We start from the raw sequence: 19,466 nt of genomic DNA, 5'->3' as shown, positions 1-19,466 counted from the left end.
ACTTCCAAGCTTTATTTGACAGAGCACACACACATATATATATATAAATTGCTGTGCTATTTATACAGATGGGAGAGTGGCACCTTTGAAGGGTCTTTTGCTTGAACAGCGGTGACAGTCTGCGTCATACATCCGTTAAACACTTAATCAGATCTATTCTCGGAAGCACCCGTTCGTCAGCCCACCTCTTTCCCTCGACCCTCTCATTCCATCCTTCTCTCATCTTCTTCCCATCTTCATATTTCACGTCTTTATATCTTGGCTCATTTTTTCTTTTTTGTTTTCCTTTGTGTCTTCAGGGTGGGGGGGGGGGGGGGGGTAGAATAAGCATACGCTGAAATAGACAAAGAATGAAAGAGTACTTTGAAGAGGCTACTGACAGACAACTGAAGTCGCCGCTCGGCGCAGTGCATTCCACTCCAACAGAATGTTGTCAAGAGAAGAGAAGGCACAGAAGTGTGGGTTCCGCTGCAGTGTGGATTGCCGCTGTCAGTGTGGGATCTGTGCTCCGAGCCGTTGTGAGAGTTTGTAGATCGGCTATTTTGGCAAAGACGTTTGGTGTTGATTGAGGGTCTAAATGGTTACTGTAAATATCAGAAAACACACCTTAAAACCCATTTTGGGCGGGAACCCCTTTTGGTGTTAAGCATTATGTTATGCTTTTAGCTATTGAAAAATAGCAGATCTACAAGCTCATAGCTCGCCACCGAGTGGCGCGCTACGAGCTTGTAGGTCTGCTATTTTTGAAAAATCGAAGAATGACTGACATAGAAACATAGCTTTTTCAGAAAACTGTCAGGATGTAGAAGATATTTTTAGAATCTGATCTCAGGTCAAAATGGGTTAACATGAATCCAACATACAGTACAACCCACTACACCAATGCTAGTGCTGTTAGACACGTCTAATTAAATCTATGAAAAAGTTGAAATCTTGCAACACAGTTTTATACAATACGTAGTGGAGGTCCATTCTTCATCTCTCTCTCTCTCAGCTAGGAGGTCCTTATTAGCCTGAAGACCCCTGGGCTAGACCACTGTGGTAGAGGTTGGGTTGTGTTGTTACCATGATGTATTTCCAAAGGTATAGGCAATAAATACAAAATAATTGCTCCATTGATTATACATTGATAATTCAAAATATGCTCCCCAAACTTGCATTGTACAGTGAAGAGGCACAGGAGAAACTCCATAAACGAATGCATACAAAGTTGATTCTGACAAATATAGAACAGCACCAAACGTGGTCATTTATAGTCTTGCACCACTGCAAAAAGAACAATTCTCTTATCTTCTAGATCAGTTCTTTTTGACAGTGTCTTAGAACAGAGAGTAAATTGATCTGTCTTTTGCTCTGGTTCTATTTTTATTGCTCTTTATTTTATTTTATTTTTGTACTAATATAAGCCGCCAAGCCTTTAGTCTGCCTGTCGTTCAACTTACTTTCTCTCTTCACACCATAACTAGACACAGTGGGAGTCTTACCATCCATTTGGTTTTCCTCTTGAAGTTGTCACGCTTTTCACACTGCATTTGATAAGCAGAAGAAAGAGTCAAAATGATTTATTAGGACATTTGACATGGTCATTAATTTTCACACTTTCATTCACCTTTTGTAAGGGGGGGGGGGGGTACTCAAATTGAACGGACAGCCATGGAAATGCTTCCATGTTGGAATGACCACCAAGACAGAGCTGCAGGAAGGTTCCCCGTCCGTAGCCAAAGAAAGCCGTCAGTTGTACACATTGTATTCTACTCGTTGTGGACCACCCCCTCCCTCCCCAACAGCTACTTTTGAGGCAGGGTGACAGCTTTCTGATAAGCTGTGGTACACGACACGGAAGCAAACAAATTAGCAGATCTACAAGCTCACAACGTGCCGCTTCGTGCTGCATTGTGTATTTTAAAACATTACCCTGACGGTCTGCGTAGCAGCCCGAACCTATTGTTGTAGAAAGTTTTAGCAGCAAAAACTGTCACTGCAGCGAAGAGGCTCCCAGTCTCAGCTCCCAGAGGTTGGCTGGATGGTTCATTTAGAGGCTCCCAGTCTCAGCTCCCAGAGGTTGGCTGGATGGTTCATGTATTACCGGTGGGAGCAGTGCTTCTCAAACCAAGGGTCAGGGACCCCAAAATGCATATGTAATTTCCCCCCCCCCCCCCCCCCCCCCAATTGCAGCCCCAAGAAGAGGAGATTCAAAAGCATTCAAAAAAAATTGAACCACTGCTTTGGAGGGCACATCTGCAGCAACTGTAGAACTTCCACTTGGGAGGCCTATCATTTTCTCAGTGAGCCAAAAGAAAAAAGAAAAGTGAGGTAGAGAGAGAGACACTCCCTGGGGAGAGGGATGTTATTTTATGCTGTTGAGACACATGGGTGGATTCATTCTCTTATTCCTCCCCCCCCCCCCTCTCTCTCGCTCTCTCTATCTATCTCTCTATCTATCTGTCTCTCTCGCACACACACACACGCGCGGTGACAGACCTTACATAAGCACCCTCCTTCTGCCCTATGTCTGAAATTCTTTATTGAGATGAACCATCTCCTTTTCAAGCGGGGTCTGCAAAATACACAAACAAAAATATATTTAACACAATTCACACAGCATCAACCAGCCAAAAAAATAAACGACAACACAAACTGTATAGATGCAGGTCTGGATTAGCACCTCTGAGGGGCCCCTGGGCACTGAAGCTCGAAGGGCCCCCCTGCACATGCACGCGCAAACTTGTGCGCGCACGTGCAGAATTTTTGCCGTTTTTGTTTTTGCCACCTCCCCGGCTTCAGAGTGACAGCCAGGCAGTAACAAACACATTATTTGTATTTGACCCACATACTGTAGTAAGCAAATGGGTGAGAGAAACCGCCAGCAGTGCCAGACAGTGTGTTTCAGTGTTTTTATCTGTTTTTGTCGAGCCACCTGACATGCTATGCGTGCAGAATGTAAACAAAGCCATGCTGGATGGCGGACGCACGTCTTTTATTCCACTAGAATCACCTCTCCACCAGACCTCACACATCCCAGTGGGCCCACCTACCTTGAACAAAAGCCAATCTAGCGCATTGTTGCTGCTTTTCACACAAATGCATATCCTTTTTGGTGTCCTTGACAAGAACAAGTTTGAGAACCACTGATATAGCAACATACGTTTTTCAGAATTATTTCAGGATTTAGGAGACATTTTGTAGAATAGACATCAGGTCTTTGTGAGTTAAAAAACTATCCCTGCACTCACTAGGCTTGTCTTGTCTCCTGACACAGCTGATTGTTTAGATGATTGTTCAAAACATGGTTTTTCCATGGCATCATACATAATAATACATCAAAATGCATTTAATACATACTGTACTATTTACAGGGTCAGGGACTGTTTGATTTGATTTATTTGCCATCCAATCGATACAACTACACAGAAAGCACAAATTCCTCTCTAAATATATATATATTTTTTTTTTACAATGACAGCGTACAATACCAATGAAATTCAGGACAGCCAACAGTTGGAACACAGCTGTCGGGGTGGCCTGCTAACGGTAAAGTGTCTGATAGGGGTGCTAGCCGGGCGCCGGCAGAGGGGTTTGGAACTGGTCCAACATTCTAGTAGCATGGATTGGAACGGGTCCAGACTAGAGCTCGGTGCTGCTGGTAGCGTCGTGGTGGTGAGGAGGAGGAGGAGGCGGTCTCTCCCAGGTCCGTTGTGAGCTTGTAGATCGACTATTTTCAAGTTTTATAATAATTATTATATCTGCAAAGTAACTAGTAACTGAAGTTTTCAAGTAATTGTAGTGGAGTAAAAGTACAATATTTGACTCCGAGATGTAATGGAGTAGAAGTAAAGTAAAAAGTACCTCAAAATTACAGTACTTAGTTATACTTTACACCAGGTTGTGCGCGCGTGCGCACACACACACACACACACACACACACACACACACACAACACACACACACACACACACACACACAATCCTTATATTTGGTGTGCCACAGTAGTAGTAGTGCTGCTGCTTGGTACATAGCCCATCAATTATAGCAGGATGATTATAGCGTTGCTGCAGTTAGGATCCTCTGTGCTGCAGCTCTGGTTAGGGTAAAACCATATGGTCATCAGATAGAGCAGTTAGGATCCTCTGTGCTGCAGCTCTGGTTAGGGTAAAAATATGGTCATCAGATAGAGCAGTTAGGATCCTCTGTGCTGCAGCTCTGGTTAGGGTAAAACCATATGGTCACAGATAGAGCAGTTAGGATCCTCTGTGCTGCAGCTCTGGTTAGGGTAAAACCATATGGTCATCAGATAGAGCAGTTAGGATCCTCTGTGCTGCAGCTCTGGTTAGGGTAAAAATATGGTCATCAGATAGAGCAGTTAGGATCCTCTGTGCTGCAGCTCTGGTTAGGGTGAAACCATATGGTCATCAGATAGAGCAGTTAGGATCCTCTGTGCTGCAGCTCTGGTTAGGGTAAAACCATATGGTCATCAGATAGAGCAGTTAGGATCCTCTGTGCTGCAGCTCTGGTTAGGGTAAAACCATATGGTCATTAGATAGAGCAGTTAGGATCCTCTGTGCTGCAGCTCTGGTTAGGGTAAAACCATATGGTCATCAGATAGAGCAGTTAGGATCCTCTGTGCTGCAGCTCTGGTTAGGGTAAAACCATATGGTCATTAGATAGAGCAGTTAGGATCCTCTGTGCTGCAGCTCTGGTTAGGGTAAAACCATGTGGTCATCAGATGGAGCAGCACAGGCTTTTTAAGATTCACGTGTTGACACTTTGGAGAGATGGCCTGAGTGTCTGGTCTGTCACTCAAAACAGCTTTGTGGCAGCTAAAGACATAACGCTATTATATACTTAGAAATCCTCCAAATTTCAGACCCATAATTGCGTTTCAACAAATGCCAAAAACGCTCCCCACACCCCCACCACTTAAAGCGATGACGTACGGTACAGTAGCAGCCACGAGCACGCGCCCACCGTGGGCGTCGGGTTTCGGTGACTTGGCTCCCAACCTTCCCATGGAAGAATCAAAGGGGGAAATAAGAAACCCTATATCCCAGCAGACACCTGGGACTCCCGCTGCTCGTTGACAGACCCACCGCTAGCCAGGGCCACCGCTTCAAAGGAACCTGAACTGCCTTCTGGGAAATAACAGCGTGCCCTCACCACCACCACCAGTGTTGCTGGAGTTTGTGAGGGAAGTAAGCAAGTTGCAACCAAGGTCTTTATGAAAACAAGCGCAAAATAAGTGACTATAGGGAGGCCACATGAGTACTTTAAACCTATATGCATCTGTTATTTTAGAATAGACGATCTACAAGGTCACAGTTTGTAGATCTGCAATTTTTTGGGGGGGTCCTTGACATGAAAATGTTTGAGAAACACTGCTTTATAAATAGTAACATTGGTATTGCCTTCATAAATATAATTCCCGCGCTCCACGGCGGAAAATCCTCACTGTTCATTTAGTTCTTGCTAGTGTAAAAAAAACCAATGGACCCGTACGGGTCAAGAGTTAAATCAACATAGAGGATTTTGACAGAGCAGTCTGGGGGCAGACAGGATGAGGCCCGATACGCCACCTCACTTCCTGGATTTATTGGGCTGCACGTCGAAGTGAACCTCGGAGATGTCTCCCTCTGATATCACCACCCTGCCGTCCCCCTAGTCTCCTGTTCACTGACTCCTGTAATGGAGTAACAGGAGAGTGGAATAGAGTCATAGTAGAGTGTACTAGATGGTGCAATGGTGTAGTAAAATATTGTAACAGAGTAGTAAACTGTTATGGAATACTTGAGTGTAATAGAGCAGTAGTACACTGTTGCCCAAACTGTGGGCCGTGGACCAAATGTTATGGGTCACGAGTGTATACTCTTTTATTTTTTTATTTACATTTTTAATCAAAATATTTCACACCAAAAGAATTCCTTAAGGCCTGGGCCGTGGCTCAGCGGTCCAGGCACCTTGGCTGGTAATCCAGTCTGGCAGTGTGCCGCGGGTTCGACTCCTGATCCCGACGGCCTTTACTGCATGTCACCCCCCCCCATCTCTCTCCCCATTTCCTGTCAGCCTACTGTCTGTCCCTATATATAAAAATCACACCTGTGTGAACTGAGTGGTGCAAGGTCTTCTATAGCCTGATCAGCTGTGGTCTGACGTAATGTCAGTGACCATAGTAACCATGCTCATTTTTTTGGGTCCCACGTACAGGTACACACACACACGTACAGGTACACACATACATAGACACATAGATGCAGACAAAGCTGGTTATTGGAGTGGTTTGCACCACTCAAAAATATAAAATAAAGACTAAAGCCATAAAAATAAAAATAAAAATTCCTTAAAAAATCATATGCTTTTAAGAAGTAGTGAAAATTGCAGATCTACCAGGTTGTGGATCTGCTATTTTTCACTGTCAATTTTCACTGTCAACTAGAGACAATACATTTCTCTGTTGGGTCTAAAAAGTGTGGGACCGGCTGCAGTAGTAGACTGTAATAGAGAAGTAGAGTAGTAGTAGAATAGTAGTAGTAGAATAGTAGTAGTAGAATTAGTAGAATATCGAATATCAAAAACACTGGCATTAATTGAAGTATTATAAATGAATGCAAGTGTGTTGGTGTGCAGGTGCCGTTCGTGTGAAAGCGTGCAGTCTGCATCATCCACACCTACACTTCCAAAAGAAGATTTCTTTCTTCATCAGATAAGACATTGTTCTCCATTCCCATTAGCGAAGATTTGATTCATAGTGTATGTAAACAAGAAGGGTTGGAATTTATGTCTTGTTATTGTTTAACGCCGCAGGCTGTTTACACAAGGCATTTTAATTGCCAGACGATACTTGCGATTATGAATACATCTGTCTTTCTTTGTTTGGGTTATTCTTTTTGTATTTTATTTTCCGTTACGGCACACACACTCAATCCTGCCTGCAGCCGATGAACATGTTTTGAAATTCTAGAGAGAGAGAGGAGCAAATGGCACTCGTCCAGCTGAGTGCAAAGATATGAAACCGAAGCCATGCAGAAGTACTGTCTGGTGTGAAACATCCCCTCTCAAATGGCTCGCCTCTTAAAAAGGCCCAGGCAATGTGTGCCGCAGTCAAACAGATGGGTATGGAACTACTGGCGGGAGGGTATTGATGTGTAACGCCATATGCCATGGTTGGGTTTCACAGACACTATATACGTGGTAATCATTCCTTACTGAGTGACATCGCTGCGTGTTTGGGGTTTGTTTTATGTCTCGTGGCTCGAGGTGGTGGTGGACTACTGCAGTGTCTCCCAATCATTATGTCTCATGGCTCGAGGTGGTGGACTACTGCAGTGTCTCCCAATCATTATGTCTCATGGCTCGAGGTGGTGGACTACTGCAGTGTCTCCCAATCATTATGTCTCATGGCTCGAGGTGGTGGACTACTGCAGTGTCTCCCAATCATTATGTCTCATGGCTCGAGGTGGTGGACTACTGCAGTGTCTCCCAATCATTATGTCTCATGGCTCGAGGTGGTGGACTACTGCAGTGTCTCCCAATCATTATGTCTCATGGCTCGAGGTGGTGGTGGACTACTGCAGTGTCTCCCAATTATTTTTGATTAAATTATTTTTGTAAGATGGATCTTGAGAAGACACGAAACTTATCTTTTGGCTGTTTTTTATTCCAACTTAACCCATTTTGGGCGGGAACCCCTTTTGGTGTTAGCATTATGTTATGCTTTAGCTATTGAAAAATAGCAGATCTACAAGCTCGTAGCGCGCCACCGAGTGGCGCGCTACGAGCTTGTAGGTCTGCTATTTTTGAGTGGTGCAACCACTCCAACAATCAGCAATGTCCGTGTCCTCACCTATGCACCTAACTATGTCACTATGAGCACGAGTACCAATGACTACCAAAAGTGGCGCTGTTGTGCCAGAAACAGAGAGAGAGAGATAGTGCTGCACTGCTGCCTGCTAATGAGAGACAGAGAGAGAAGGGTGGGGGGGGGGTTGGGGGGAGTTGCACCACTTAGTTCACACGGGTGACAAAGAAACATAGCTTTTTCAGAAAACTGTCAGGATGTAGAAGACATTTTTTAGAATCTGATCTCAGGTCAAAATGGGTTAATGGGTTGTCTGCGTTGTTGGTGTGCTATGGCGGGGAGATGTAGAAACATGCAAAAGACGCAGCAAAAGCATGGCGTCACCATAATACATTTCTATGGTATGCACGACGTGATAGCGCCTGGAGCATTTCCTTTACATTCCAATGCCGTTCCCACAGCTCCATGTTTTTCCTTTTGCAGATTCTGGAGATTCTAGTGCGGGCGGTGGTGGAGAACCTACCGGACAAGCGCGGCGAGCAGGTGCCATCGCTCCGCCCCAAAGTCCAAGAGCTCATGGGCCGCGTCACCTCCCGCCACAGCACCGACGCCCAAATATGGCGGATGTATGCAAAGCTGTGCGGCGACGGCCACAGCACCAACCCAGAGGACAACGAAAAGGTCACTCCAAACGACATCCCAGCATCCCTATGACTGTCACTAATGCAAACTCCACACGCGATGCATCACACACGGCACGGAAGAGTACTACACATAATGGACCCGTCGTCTGTTAATAAGCTATTTATAGGCTCATTAATAACTTATAGGTGGTTGTAACGAACGTGCGGCAGATTAATTTAACGCCACTCCGCACGTCCCGTGTGATGATTGATGGCTCGCATGCCTTAACGCCATACATACGCAGTGGGTTGTTGATGAAGCTATTCTCTTCATTATGGCCCCAGTCACAGTGTAAGTGCAACCTTATGGCCCATGGCAGCGCCATGATTTGTCATCGCACCTCCCCTCTCCTCGGGACCCCCCACCCCCCCCGCTCTCTGGCTAGTCACGCTGTAGTGGCCATGGGTCCTGCCCTGTTGATTAGTGCTATTTATGTAGGGGATTAACCTGTTTGGTTCATTGCTTCTGCGAAAATAATATTAAAGACGTCGGTTGGCTTCATGGTGTATGATGGATTTCAAGACTCACATAGACTGTACGGAGTATATATATATATATATAGTAACAGAGGAAAACAGAAACCTGAAGGAAAATCAGGGATTCATACCTTCGAGGGTTAGTATGGACCTGCGCAGTGTAGCAAAATGATAGTAATGCCACCTGGCTGCGCAAGACCATATACCTGTAACACTTAAATAGATAAACTCTCAAAATAAATATCTATGTATATATATAAATATATACATATGTATATAGCAGAAAACAGAGACTCATACCAACCATACGTATTTTGCTATTAGTACATATATATATATATAGTGTGTGTGCGTGCGTGCGTTTCTGAATGCTTGTTTGTATTTACTCGGCTGAAACATTTATAGCTTATTTTTCTTCTACTCCATCTTTACCAATAATCGTGTGACGTTGCATCTTTCAGGCACTGCAGTTCCTGTTGAAGGCTCATCGTTGTGAAGTCCAAGTGGGCGGATGGGAGAAAGACACCGCCACCTTCAAGGAAGTTATAAAGAGAGCTGTGGACATGGGAAACGGTGAGAGCTTCATCCTGCGTGTGCGCGTAGTAGGATGCGCATCGCCCACATTTTGTGAATTCATAATCTCAGATCCATTGAACCCAGAACCCATGCTGTTATTATACCCCACCTTGTTTTATGGTTTTGAATGTTTATATTCACTCAGATTTTAGTGGAGTCTTTCATATAATACAGTAAATGTATTTATTTTTATTGTAATTAGAGGCTTTAATATCTCTAGCCATTCTCTCACACTCAACTCTTCCCAAACACACACACACAGGCACAAAATACACAAACATGACCTCGCCACTAACAACGCCGTTAACGTTATTTCTCAGCACGCCATCGCCACGTGTGACACTTTGCGGTACATTTGCGTCTTTAGGCGAGGCGAGGCACTCGATCAGGCTTAATGTCACGTCTCCCCTAGATCCAGGGAAACCAGTGATGGATGAACATGGTCAAAAAACAAACAAAAACAACCCCAAAAAAGGCAAACAAGCTGCTCGCCCCTCCGTCTGGCCATAACTATCACTCCTGCCTTTCTCCAAGGGTGGAGAGTGGAGGGAGGGAGGGGGGGGGGGGGGGGGAGGGGGGGGGGCAGAGGGAGACGTGAGGCAGATGCAGCACTGTGTCCTATAGCCTGACTCCAGTAAAGTTGTTAATCTCAGGATGCCCAGCTTTCTTTACAACAGGAGACTGCGCTGAATTAAACATTAGACAGAACGTCGGCGAGGGGGGGGGGGGGGGGGGGGGGCTACTGGGGGCCAACCTGTAAGGAATAGCAATGTGACAGAGAGCAATGAGACGGCTACACACTTGTCTTTCCTTACAACCCGCTCTCTGTCTCTCTCCCTCCCTCTCTCTCTCGTTCTTTGTCTCTCCCTCCATCCCTCCCTCCCTCCCTCCCAGTGGCTGTGTGATGCTCATCTTTACCCAGGTCACACAAGTGGCAGATACATACACCTTGTTCTTTGTCACACCGCTGTATGATTCTCATCCTCTGCACGCTGCACATCACTCAGTCTTTCTGTCTCACTAATTCACACACCCACAGACGCACACAGTGTGTTGTGAATCCCGATGTGTCCCGTTCCAGTTCCACTTAGTCCTGCGCAGCCAGACCGCCTCCCGATACGTTCACTGAAATCTAAATGCGTTTGGATGGTGGAGAAAACCAGCACTAACATACACCCGTTGCTTTGAAAACCAATCCTGATACTATCACAATATGAAGAACAACTATTGGATCAGGATCTGAGATGCTATAAAACACCCAGCTTTAGCCCATCCCTTGAATTTAGATAAGATGTCACCAGACACCATACCATATCTCTGATCCGTTCCACCAGGTCGCTGCTTCTGTAGGAAAGTAGCTGCTAGTGGTTCCCCAAGACAAAGAGGTGAACCACACCCTCCACCCCCCTAGGCTCCTATCTCTTCTGAGGCTGGCATAAAGCCCCCACCGGGCCAGGATTCTGCCGAGTGACAAGACATCAATGAAAAGAGAGTCCACAAAAACAGGACAGATAAACCAGAACAAGGCGAGGAGAGAGAGAGGGAACAACATTCATAAATCACAGCAGTTTGACCTTTCCAGCCACAGCGAAGGCAGGAAAAAAAATGCTTGCCGCGTTGCCGCGACAAGAAGCAGAGGGAGAGAGAGAGAGAAAAGGGGAAATGGGCTCCGGGCATTGTTTTTTGTTTTGTTTTGTTTTTCCTTCCCTGCGTGTGAGAGGAAGATAAAAGGTGACTCGGTAAACAGCGAGACAGAGGAAGAGCCTTACGTTGCGGGGAAATGGCCTATCAATATTCTGTCATCAGACCAGCAAGTATCACGCAGCAACAATCCATTTGTTTTCGGAGCCCTTCTTTTAAACCACGGGATGGAGCCTTGTGTGTAGAGAGTCTGTCATGTGCAGAACTCGGAACACAACTCAAACTTTATATGTTTGACCTTAAACAAAAAGGGGAAGCTGCTCATTCTTAAACGCCCGACAATTGAGTAAAGCATAACATCCGATGAGACTGTAAAGATGCACCCAAATAGACGCTGCACAATGTTGTTGCTGTTTGCTGGAAGGTTAATTGAGCAATTGGATGGGGGGGGTTTCAAAATGCCATTTTGATCATGTTGTCGGGGACGGTGATAATGGAGATGATTAAACAGGCCTGGCCGATATAGGTCATTGTCTAAGTATTCATTTGTAAGCCACTTGGGGTCAACTTCGTACAGGCTCCATTCCCCTACTCTGTCACACTCTTTCTCTTTCACACACACACACACACACACACACACACACACACACACACACACACACACACACAGTAACCACTAATTACTAGTTGTCCCTTTTAATAGATGCTATAATTGGAGTATTCAGGGTACAATTTTCAACGTGCGGAGTGCCATAATATTAGATGCATAGTCGAATGGTAGTTTGGACGTGTGTACAGTACACAAGACTTTAAACCAGCATGCCATCGCATGGCGCATGTTGCTCTGGCATGTGCAGAGAGAGTTGTGTTTACATCAGACATCTTTATTTTGCCATCTAACCGCACATACATCGCAACGGTAACTCGCAAGACTGCATTCGCCGCGAACGGGACGTCAGTTTTATGAGCGAAGGGAGATGATTGATGAGCATGGAGCCTATTTAGAAGGCGGCAGTTCACTTTCAGCCACTAATTAAAGTACGCCTGATAGCATGAAATCAGGAAGGTTAACCCATTCTGACCTGAGATCAGATTCTAAAAATGTCTTCTACATCCTGACAGTTTTCTGAAAAAGCTATGTTTCTATGTCAGTCGTTCTTCGATTTTTCAAAAATAGCAGACCTACAAGCTCGTAGCGCGCCACTCGGTGGCGCGCTATGAGCTTGTAGATCTGCTATTTTTCAATAGCTAAAGCATAACATAATGCTAACACCAAAAGGGGTTCCCGCCCAAAATGCGTTAAGAGAACACTCTTTACTACGTCTGCAAACAACGTATAACTGAATTATCCTGTCTTGTCGTCGAATGAGCTTTTATTTAATTATGAAGTGCCTTCAAGCAGCCCCGTTTCATCTGTCTATTGTTCTCTCACTTGCCACTTTTTCCTCCATTTGTATTCTCTTTTGTTCAGTCTCTTATAAGCCTGACTTATGCACTGTACGTGGTTGCGGGCCGGTGTCGCTCACCACATACAGCAGGGTTCCCCAATAGGCGGCCCGCGGGCCATTTGCGTTCCGCGGAGCGCCCCCTTGTGGCCCCTGGAAGAATTTTTTGTTTTTTGTTTTCGGGGGTGTCCCAGATATAAATGGCATTAAATGGGGGTCAGTAGCCTATGCATGTCAAACTGGGCACCCCCTCAAGGACCACTGGTGGTCCCCGGACCACTGGTTGAGAATTATTTTTAATTAATTAATGAAAAATAATTCTCCCTAGTCAAAATATGGCCCTTGAGGAAAATTAATTGGGGAACCCTGACATACAGTATAGCCAATCTACAAGCTCACAAGTGTTGTTGTGAGTGAGTACATCTGCTAGATTTGGTGTGTGACACGATGCGTATCCGAGTATAAATCAGGCGTTACGGTTCCACCGACCCGACCTCAGTCACTCTCTTTCATCCCGAAAGGTCGTCCTGGGGTTAAGGGTGACTCGCTCGCTCGTTGCCCTACCTCAGGAGAGGTGGTGCACTTTGTTTTTTGCCCTCCATCCACCCACCTTTTTCCATCCATCCGTCATCCTGTGCTCCACACTGAATGTGGTATCTGTTGGTCATGCATTTAGCCATTGGTTCCGTGGGTTCACCTATACTGTAGGTCTGGGTCCCTGCTAGACCCCCGGGAAGCCCTGTGGAGCCTGTGACTCCGTGTCGATGACCCCTGGCCTCATTACCCCCACTGGGAAACATTTAAACACTTAAACCATGTATACTTCGTTGACAGGACTAGTCCCCCAGGGGTCTGTACTCCTCCCTCTCCCTCTCCCCCTCTACTCCAAGAAATATCTTCGTTGAAAATAGCCGATCTACAAGCTATTTTTGCCAAATCCCCCCACCCACAATAGCACAGAAAGCAGGTTTCCCGTTCACTCCTCGTGTACAGTGCATTAGAGAATCCTCACAAAATCTGGAGTGTAAATTTCTCTCGGGGTTAAAAACTGAATATATGCCGCCACCTGGTGGCTCCACTCAGAGCAGGTGCCAGGAAAATCCAATAGAATGACCCTCTTTACACATCTATTTGAACCGGAAGAGATTGTGTGATGACACGTAGCTTCAGTCCAGAGCGTCATCTCTCGATGTAAACATTGGTTTACATCTCGCGAGATGTAAACTCGCGAGGTCAGATTAAAGTTTTATTAAGGTCTAAACATCGTCCATTATCTCAATCTGAGTCCCTAAGGATGCTTTAGATCGCAATCTGAGCCCCTAAAGATGCTTTAGATCGCAATCTGAGCCCCTAAAGATGCTTTAGATCGCGTGCGTGCGCGTATTCGATGACGTCACACCATGGCAGCCACCAGAGGCTAGCGATGGATGCTAAAAACAGCTAACAGACGGTAAATACATTTCTATTAATTACGGATTAAATTAAAGGTATATTCAGTGATTTCGCTTCATTCAAAAATCACTTCTTTTTTTTATTTATTTGGATAATCCTCCCTACTATAGAGTGTGCTGACCATATAAGGAGTTCCTCCCTGTCCCCAGTGAGCCCCTGGGGTCAAAAAACCCTAGTTTCAGTTTTGGTGGTGGGTGGCAAAGCCTTCATCCAATCAGGATGAGAGGGGCCTTCCTCCAATCATGTGTGGGGGCGGGCCTTAGTGCACATGCTGTTGCACTTCCCCCCACTGTAGAGCGTGTGCATGTGCACCTTTTGTTACCGGGGCGGGACTGGGTGGTTTTCCAAATCACCCAAATCACTGAATGCTCCTTTAAAGAAACCCGAGATTTCCCGGGGTTGGCACACAAGGGTGCAAGCAACAAATCCGATTTGTCTGTATCTGTTCCATGGGGCTTTCTGCATAGCCCAGCACTAGATGCAGTTACATGCATTGGTTCTTGGGAGCTGTCCAGTGCAACTACAGACTGTCTGCTATACTCTTGGACACTAAGCAGCATGTCCGTCCGTAATTGCTGAATGAAGTGAGATTAGATTCGTGTTTCACAGGAATTTTCATTCTGCCTGCATTTAACTTGATTAAATGTTAGTCTACCGCGTCGTCTCTCCTCTCAAATACTGTTCCGCTCAGTCTTTGTCAAAAACATTTGTTTTGAATCAGTCTTTATTAGATGATGGCAGAGAGCACAGAACATTGTTCTTGTCCTCTTTCAAACACGGTGCAACGGACATAAATAAATCACACCTGTGTGAAGTGAGGGGCGCTCTTATCATCTAACTCATGTTGCTATGATTAGGTGATGTAATGATGATATAAAACAAACGGTGACAAAACAAACATTAAATTCTCTTCTTTTTCAATGGCGTTTTTAAAACATTGAACTAAACAAACATTAAACCTGTATATAGGAGGGGCTAGCGCCCTTCAAAAACACACACGTGTGAAGTGAGGGGCTCTCATCATCATACATCATCATACATTATCTCATTCTGGCCAATCACATCCTCATATCTTTACTTTTGTCTTCAATATTTGTGTTTACACAAACCCGGAAAGCTGGGAATAGGAGGGGCTAGCGCCACTAGAAAATGACCCTTTTTGAGGGGCGCTAGCCCCTCCTATGTCTAGCTTTGAGGGTTTGTGTAAACACAAATATTGTATGCCATTGACAATGAATGGCCAGCTTTGAGTATTTGGGTAAACACAAACAGTGCGTAAACACAACCATTGAAGACGAAAGTGAGGACGCAAATTCTGATTGGCCGGAAAGATGATGGGAGATTGTGTCATTGTTTGAGCATCCCAGAAATTGTGATTGGTCGGAATGAGACGATGTATGATGATGCATGATAATAAGAGCGCCCCTCACTGATGATGTATGATGATGATGTACTATGATATGAGTGCCCCTCACTTCACACGGGTGTGATTTTTAATAAATCAGTTTTTCTCCGCATCTCTTCCCGTCAGTCACCATCAGTTGCAGTAAGACGAAGACTAAACCCCAGGAGGCTCTCCAGATGCTGTCCTCCACACGACTCAGTTTGAGGAGTTTGGCCACCAAAGCCAAGGTACTGTGCAATCCCATTATTATTAGACAGACACTAATAATCGTAAAGTCATTTACACGAAGGTTCTCGACCATGTACATGCTCTGAGCCGATTCTAAAATAAAAAAGGCTTCTAAATCCCAACAGTTTTCTGAAAAACCTATGTTTCTATGTCAGTGGTGCACATCCTTTTCCATGTCAAGGACCCCCGGAATTTTCTGTATTTGGCCGCGGACCCCCATCTGAAAAGATGTTGTTCCAGGCACCCTCCAGAAGCAAAGATTTGAGTTAAAAACGTTCACTGTGAAAGAATATATCTCTGCTGTCAGGAGGAAACCTCATAACTCCAAAATGTTCAGTTTTCAGGAAAGGAAAAATATAAATTTTTCAGGAAATTAAGAAAACCTTATATTTTTAAAACAAAGCAATACAGCCTCATCAAAGTTGGTGTTGTAACTTTATATATTGTCAATTACATTTTGAGGGTACAATGGAGTTAAGAGGTTTTGTCCAAAGCACTTTCCATTGGTTCAATATTTTCGAAACAACACACGGACGTAAAGGGTGTTCAATAGCACTGATTTATGCCAAAAAAAATCAAAAACCTCAAAAATGGAGTTATGAGGTTTCCTCCCGACAGCAACAAATTATATTCAAAGATTTGCGCCACAGTATATAGTAGTATAACTATATATACTACTATATACTATGTATATATATATATACATATACTATAAATGTGCTTAAAACACCAAAAGGGGGTTTCGTCCAGAATGAGATAAAAACAAGCATCATTTCACCTTTTCCTCTTCATCTTTTCTTCCATTCAGCAAACTCACACAGACGTGGACACAGGAGAGATCAGCGCTGACCTAAGGGACAGTGTCACAGAACTGGAGCAGCTCATCACAGAGCTGCAGGACCTGAGTGACGCCCTGCGCAGCCAATCACAATGACCCTCCTCGAGTGTGACAGGCGCTTTCTCCTCTAGCAGCAGTCCAGTCACGATGGAAACGTTCCAATAGTGGACACTAAATGAATCGAGACTGAAACGTTACGATCAGCTGTGTCTGTTGCTTGGCACACACTTCCTACTTTCTTGAGTAGAATCGTGTGTCAAACCACAGCAACTTACTTGTGATGCTAGAGCTAAAAACTGACTGATGGGAAATGGAAAGCCAAAGGAATGTTTATTTTCATGTTTCATGTATGTTCAAAATGTGTTTTTCTATTATGGTTCATGTTGGTCAATGTGGAGGGTGTGAGGCTTGTATTGTACCATAGTCTCCGGTACCATATCCACTTCAGTATCATTTTGGATTTGAAGATTTTGGATTATCACAGTTTAATCAATTTTCCTATTCATTTCTCTGCAGAAAATATAATTTGTATCTCAACGAAATGTGCCTTCATTCAAGCTAAAGCAGTGTTGAAAAACATCATTATATTAGAGCTGCTACTGGATTGAATTTTAAGTATCCCAGCCAGTAACCGTACAGAGGAATTTTCATTCCCCAGCCCTCCTCTTAAACGTACTGCTCCTCAGTCCAAAAGTCACACCATGAACTCTATAGTTTAACACTGGCAGAAAGCAATCATAAAATTGTTGCCTTGCAGTCCTAAATACAAAATAATAAACAGGAAAACAAGCCAGGCCCATACAGCCTCATTATTATTATTATTACTACTACATTGCACCAGCTCTTCTAACAACCCCCTCTGTGTGCTCGGACGCTGGACCCCCGCCCCCAACCCAAACCCCAGGCCCGGGGCGGTATGAGGGTGGTGTCACCGACTGCTGTGAAAATGAGGAGTGTAAGAATGTGAGGGAAATCTTAGAGCCGCTCCCGAGACAGGAGCCGAGAGTGTGCCCATTCATCACTTCAGAGGCACTGGGAATGAATGTGTCATCCCATGCAGTGCTCATGCGCAGTGCGTGCGTGCCGTGTGTGTGTGTGTACGCCTGTTTGATGCACACACTCACTGCCTGGACACATGCATGTACAATCCTTCAGTGCACAGTCCTCCGACAGAGAGGTGAGAAAATGTTCGCCTATATGCACATGCACACACACACACACACACACACACACACTCGGGTACAGACACATGCACATGATGTATTTGTCCTCATCACCATGCCCTGCAGCTATAGCACAGGGAGGATCACCTCATCTTCACTCTGATGGCTTTTTTCTTCTCTCCCAATGGGAAGATGACCTTCACATTGCTTTGGTTTTTATCTCTCTCTGTGTGTGTTTTTATGACCATCATAGTTACAGTATGATGTTTTCCTTTGCCTGTGTCACTTTGTCACAGTTGAAAAGATGGCCTGCCTTTTGTCTTTGGAAGGGAAAACCTATCGCGGGTGCCTTATTATAAAGGCGGATATGAATCTAGTGGTATTGTATTTGTAAAGCCACTCGCCTCTGTCGTAAATGCATTGTGTGTCATTTGAGGAGCTGAGTGTTTGGAATGTTAAAGTGTCACACAGTGTAAGAGAATCAACAGGTATGAGATGGCAAAGTACATGACAATGCCCTGAGGCACTGGTTAGCATCAAAGACACGATTCCCTTCACTACACAGCCGTCTGTTTACATACCAAACTAAATGATCAAAGCCACATTTCCAGCCTAAAAACACCAGTGATGAAATAAAAAACACACAAAAAAAAAGTATTGGCTCATTTTGAATTCTTTCATCATCCATCTTAGCATTATAAACGATATCACATCCAGGAGACATGCCGTAGTGGTCTTGTAGCTCTTCCAAATGCTTTTCAGAGACAAACATCATGTGGTTCTTATGCAGCCATTAGGTCAGCATTGCGGAGGACAGCCTTTGATATAAGCAAACAGAGGTTTGCTTGTCTTGCCTCTGACCTGTCGTCCCAGAATTCCTGGTGTTTCTCAGCGAGGACCTGACAACATCTTTGTTAAACCAGCCGAAGTAAAGACCGTCCCACACCCCATATCACTGCTAGGGACCACCACTCTGACGTTAGTTATACTATGGTGTGTGTGTGTGTGTGTGTGTGTGTGTGTGTGTGTGTGTGTGTGTGTGTGTGTGTGTGTTTCTCAGCGAGGACCTGACAACATCTTTGTTAAACCAGCCGAAGTAAAGACCGTCCCACACCCCCATATCACTGCTAGGGACCACCACTCTGACGTTAGTTATACTATGGTGTGTGTGGGTGTGTACGGGTGGTTGGGTGTGGGTGTGGGTGTGGGTGTGTGGAGGCGGGGGGTCAGATTTGGTAAAGTGACGAGAAGGAGTCTATTTTTCTTTGGTCCACTCAGCCATTATACCCACATTGAATCCTGAGGGTTCATTTAAGTCTCAGTTAAATTGCCACTCAGGATTTTGCAGTGCATGTGTGATGATTACTTCTATAATTTTTATCCCACAATTTTGTAACCCAGTTTTTTTCACCCAGTGTCAATTATCTAATGTAATCCTGGGCGCTACACTTCCTCTGCCAACCTGGGGGGGCAGCAGACTGACCTCATGCCTCTTTCTATGCATGAGGAGTCCAAGCTGCTTCTTTTCACCTGACAGGGGGGAATTTCCCTGGCCGGACGTAGCGCGTGGAAGGAACACGTTATTCCGACCAGTTCCTTTCCCCTCCATCAGGCGCCCCGGCTGGCCAGGGGGAGGTAGTTTTAGAGACCAGGATTACTGCATGTTTTTGTGAGGGTACCTACCCTAGGGGACACGGGGGGAGAACATGCAAACTCCACACAGAAAGGCCTGCATGTGTGATGATTGATTCATTACCAGGGGCACGTTT

The 19,466-nt window shown here is 45.0% G+C and overlaps 1 protein-coding gene across 1 annotated transcript in view; it reads left to right on the top strand.

The window, feature by feature from the left end:
• The window catches only part of ttc27 (tetratricopeptide repeat domain 27), a 174,091-nt gene extending 155,755 nt beyond the window's left edge, over window positions 1–18,336 (top strand). Inside the window, exons 17-20 of the mRNA XM_079512396.1 lie at window positions 8,273–8,470; window positions 9,411–9,522; window positions 15,595–15,695; window positions 16,505–18,336. Of these exons, the coding sequence (XP_079368522.1) occupies window positions 8,273–8,470; window positions 9,411–9,522; window positions 15,595–15,695; window positions 16,505–16,630 (537 nt within the window). The 3' untranslated portion in view covers window positions 16,631–18,336. The remainder of the gene's footprint in view (window positions 1–8,272; window positions 8,471–9,410; window positions 9,523–15,594; window positions 15,696–16,504) is intronic.
• The last annotated feature ends 1,130 nt before the right edge of the window (window positions 18,337–19,466 follow it).

Source organism: Electrona antarctica (assembly GCF_951216825.1).
Source record: "Electrona antarctica genome assembly, chromosome: 10".
Taxonomy (NCBI): domain Eukaryota; kingdom Metazoa; phylum Chordata; class Actinopteri; order Myctophiformes; family Myctophidae; genus Electrona; species Electrona antarctica.
The sequence above is the reverse complement of the archived record's forward strand: the minus strand, read 5'-3'. Positions and strand labels throughout refer to the sequence as shown.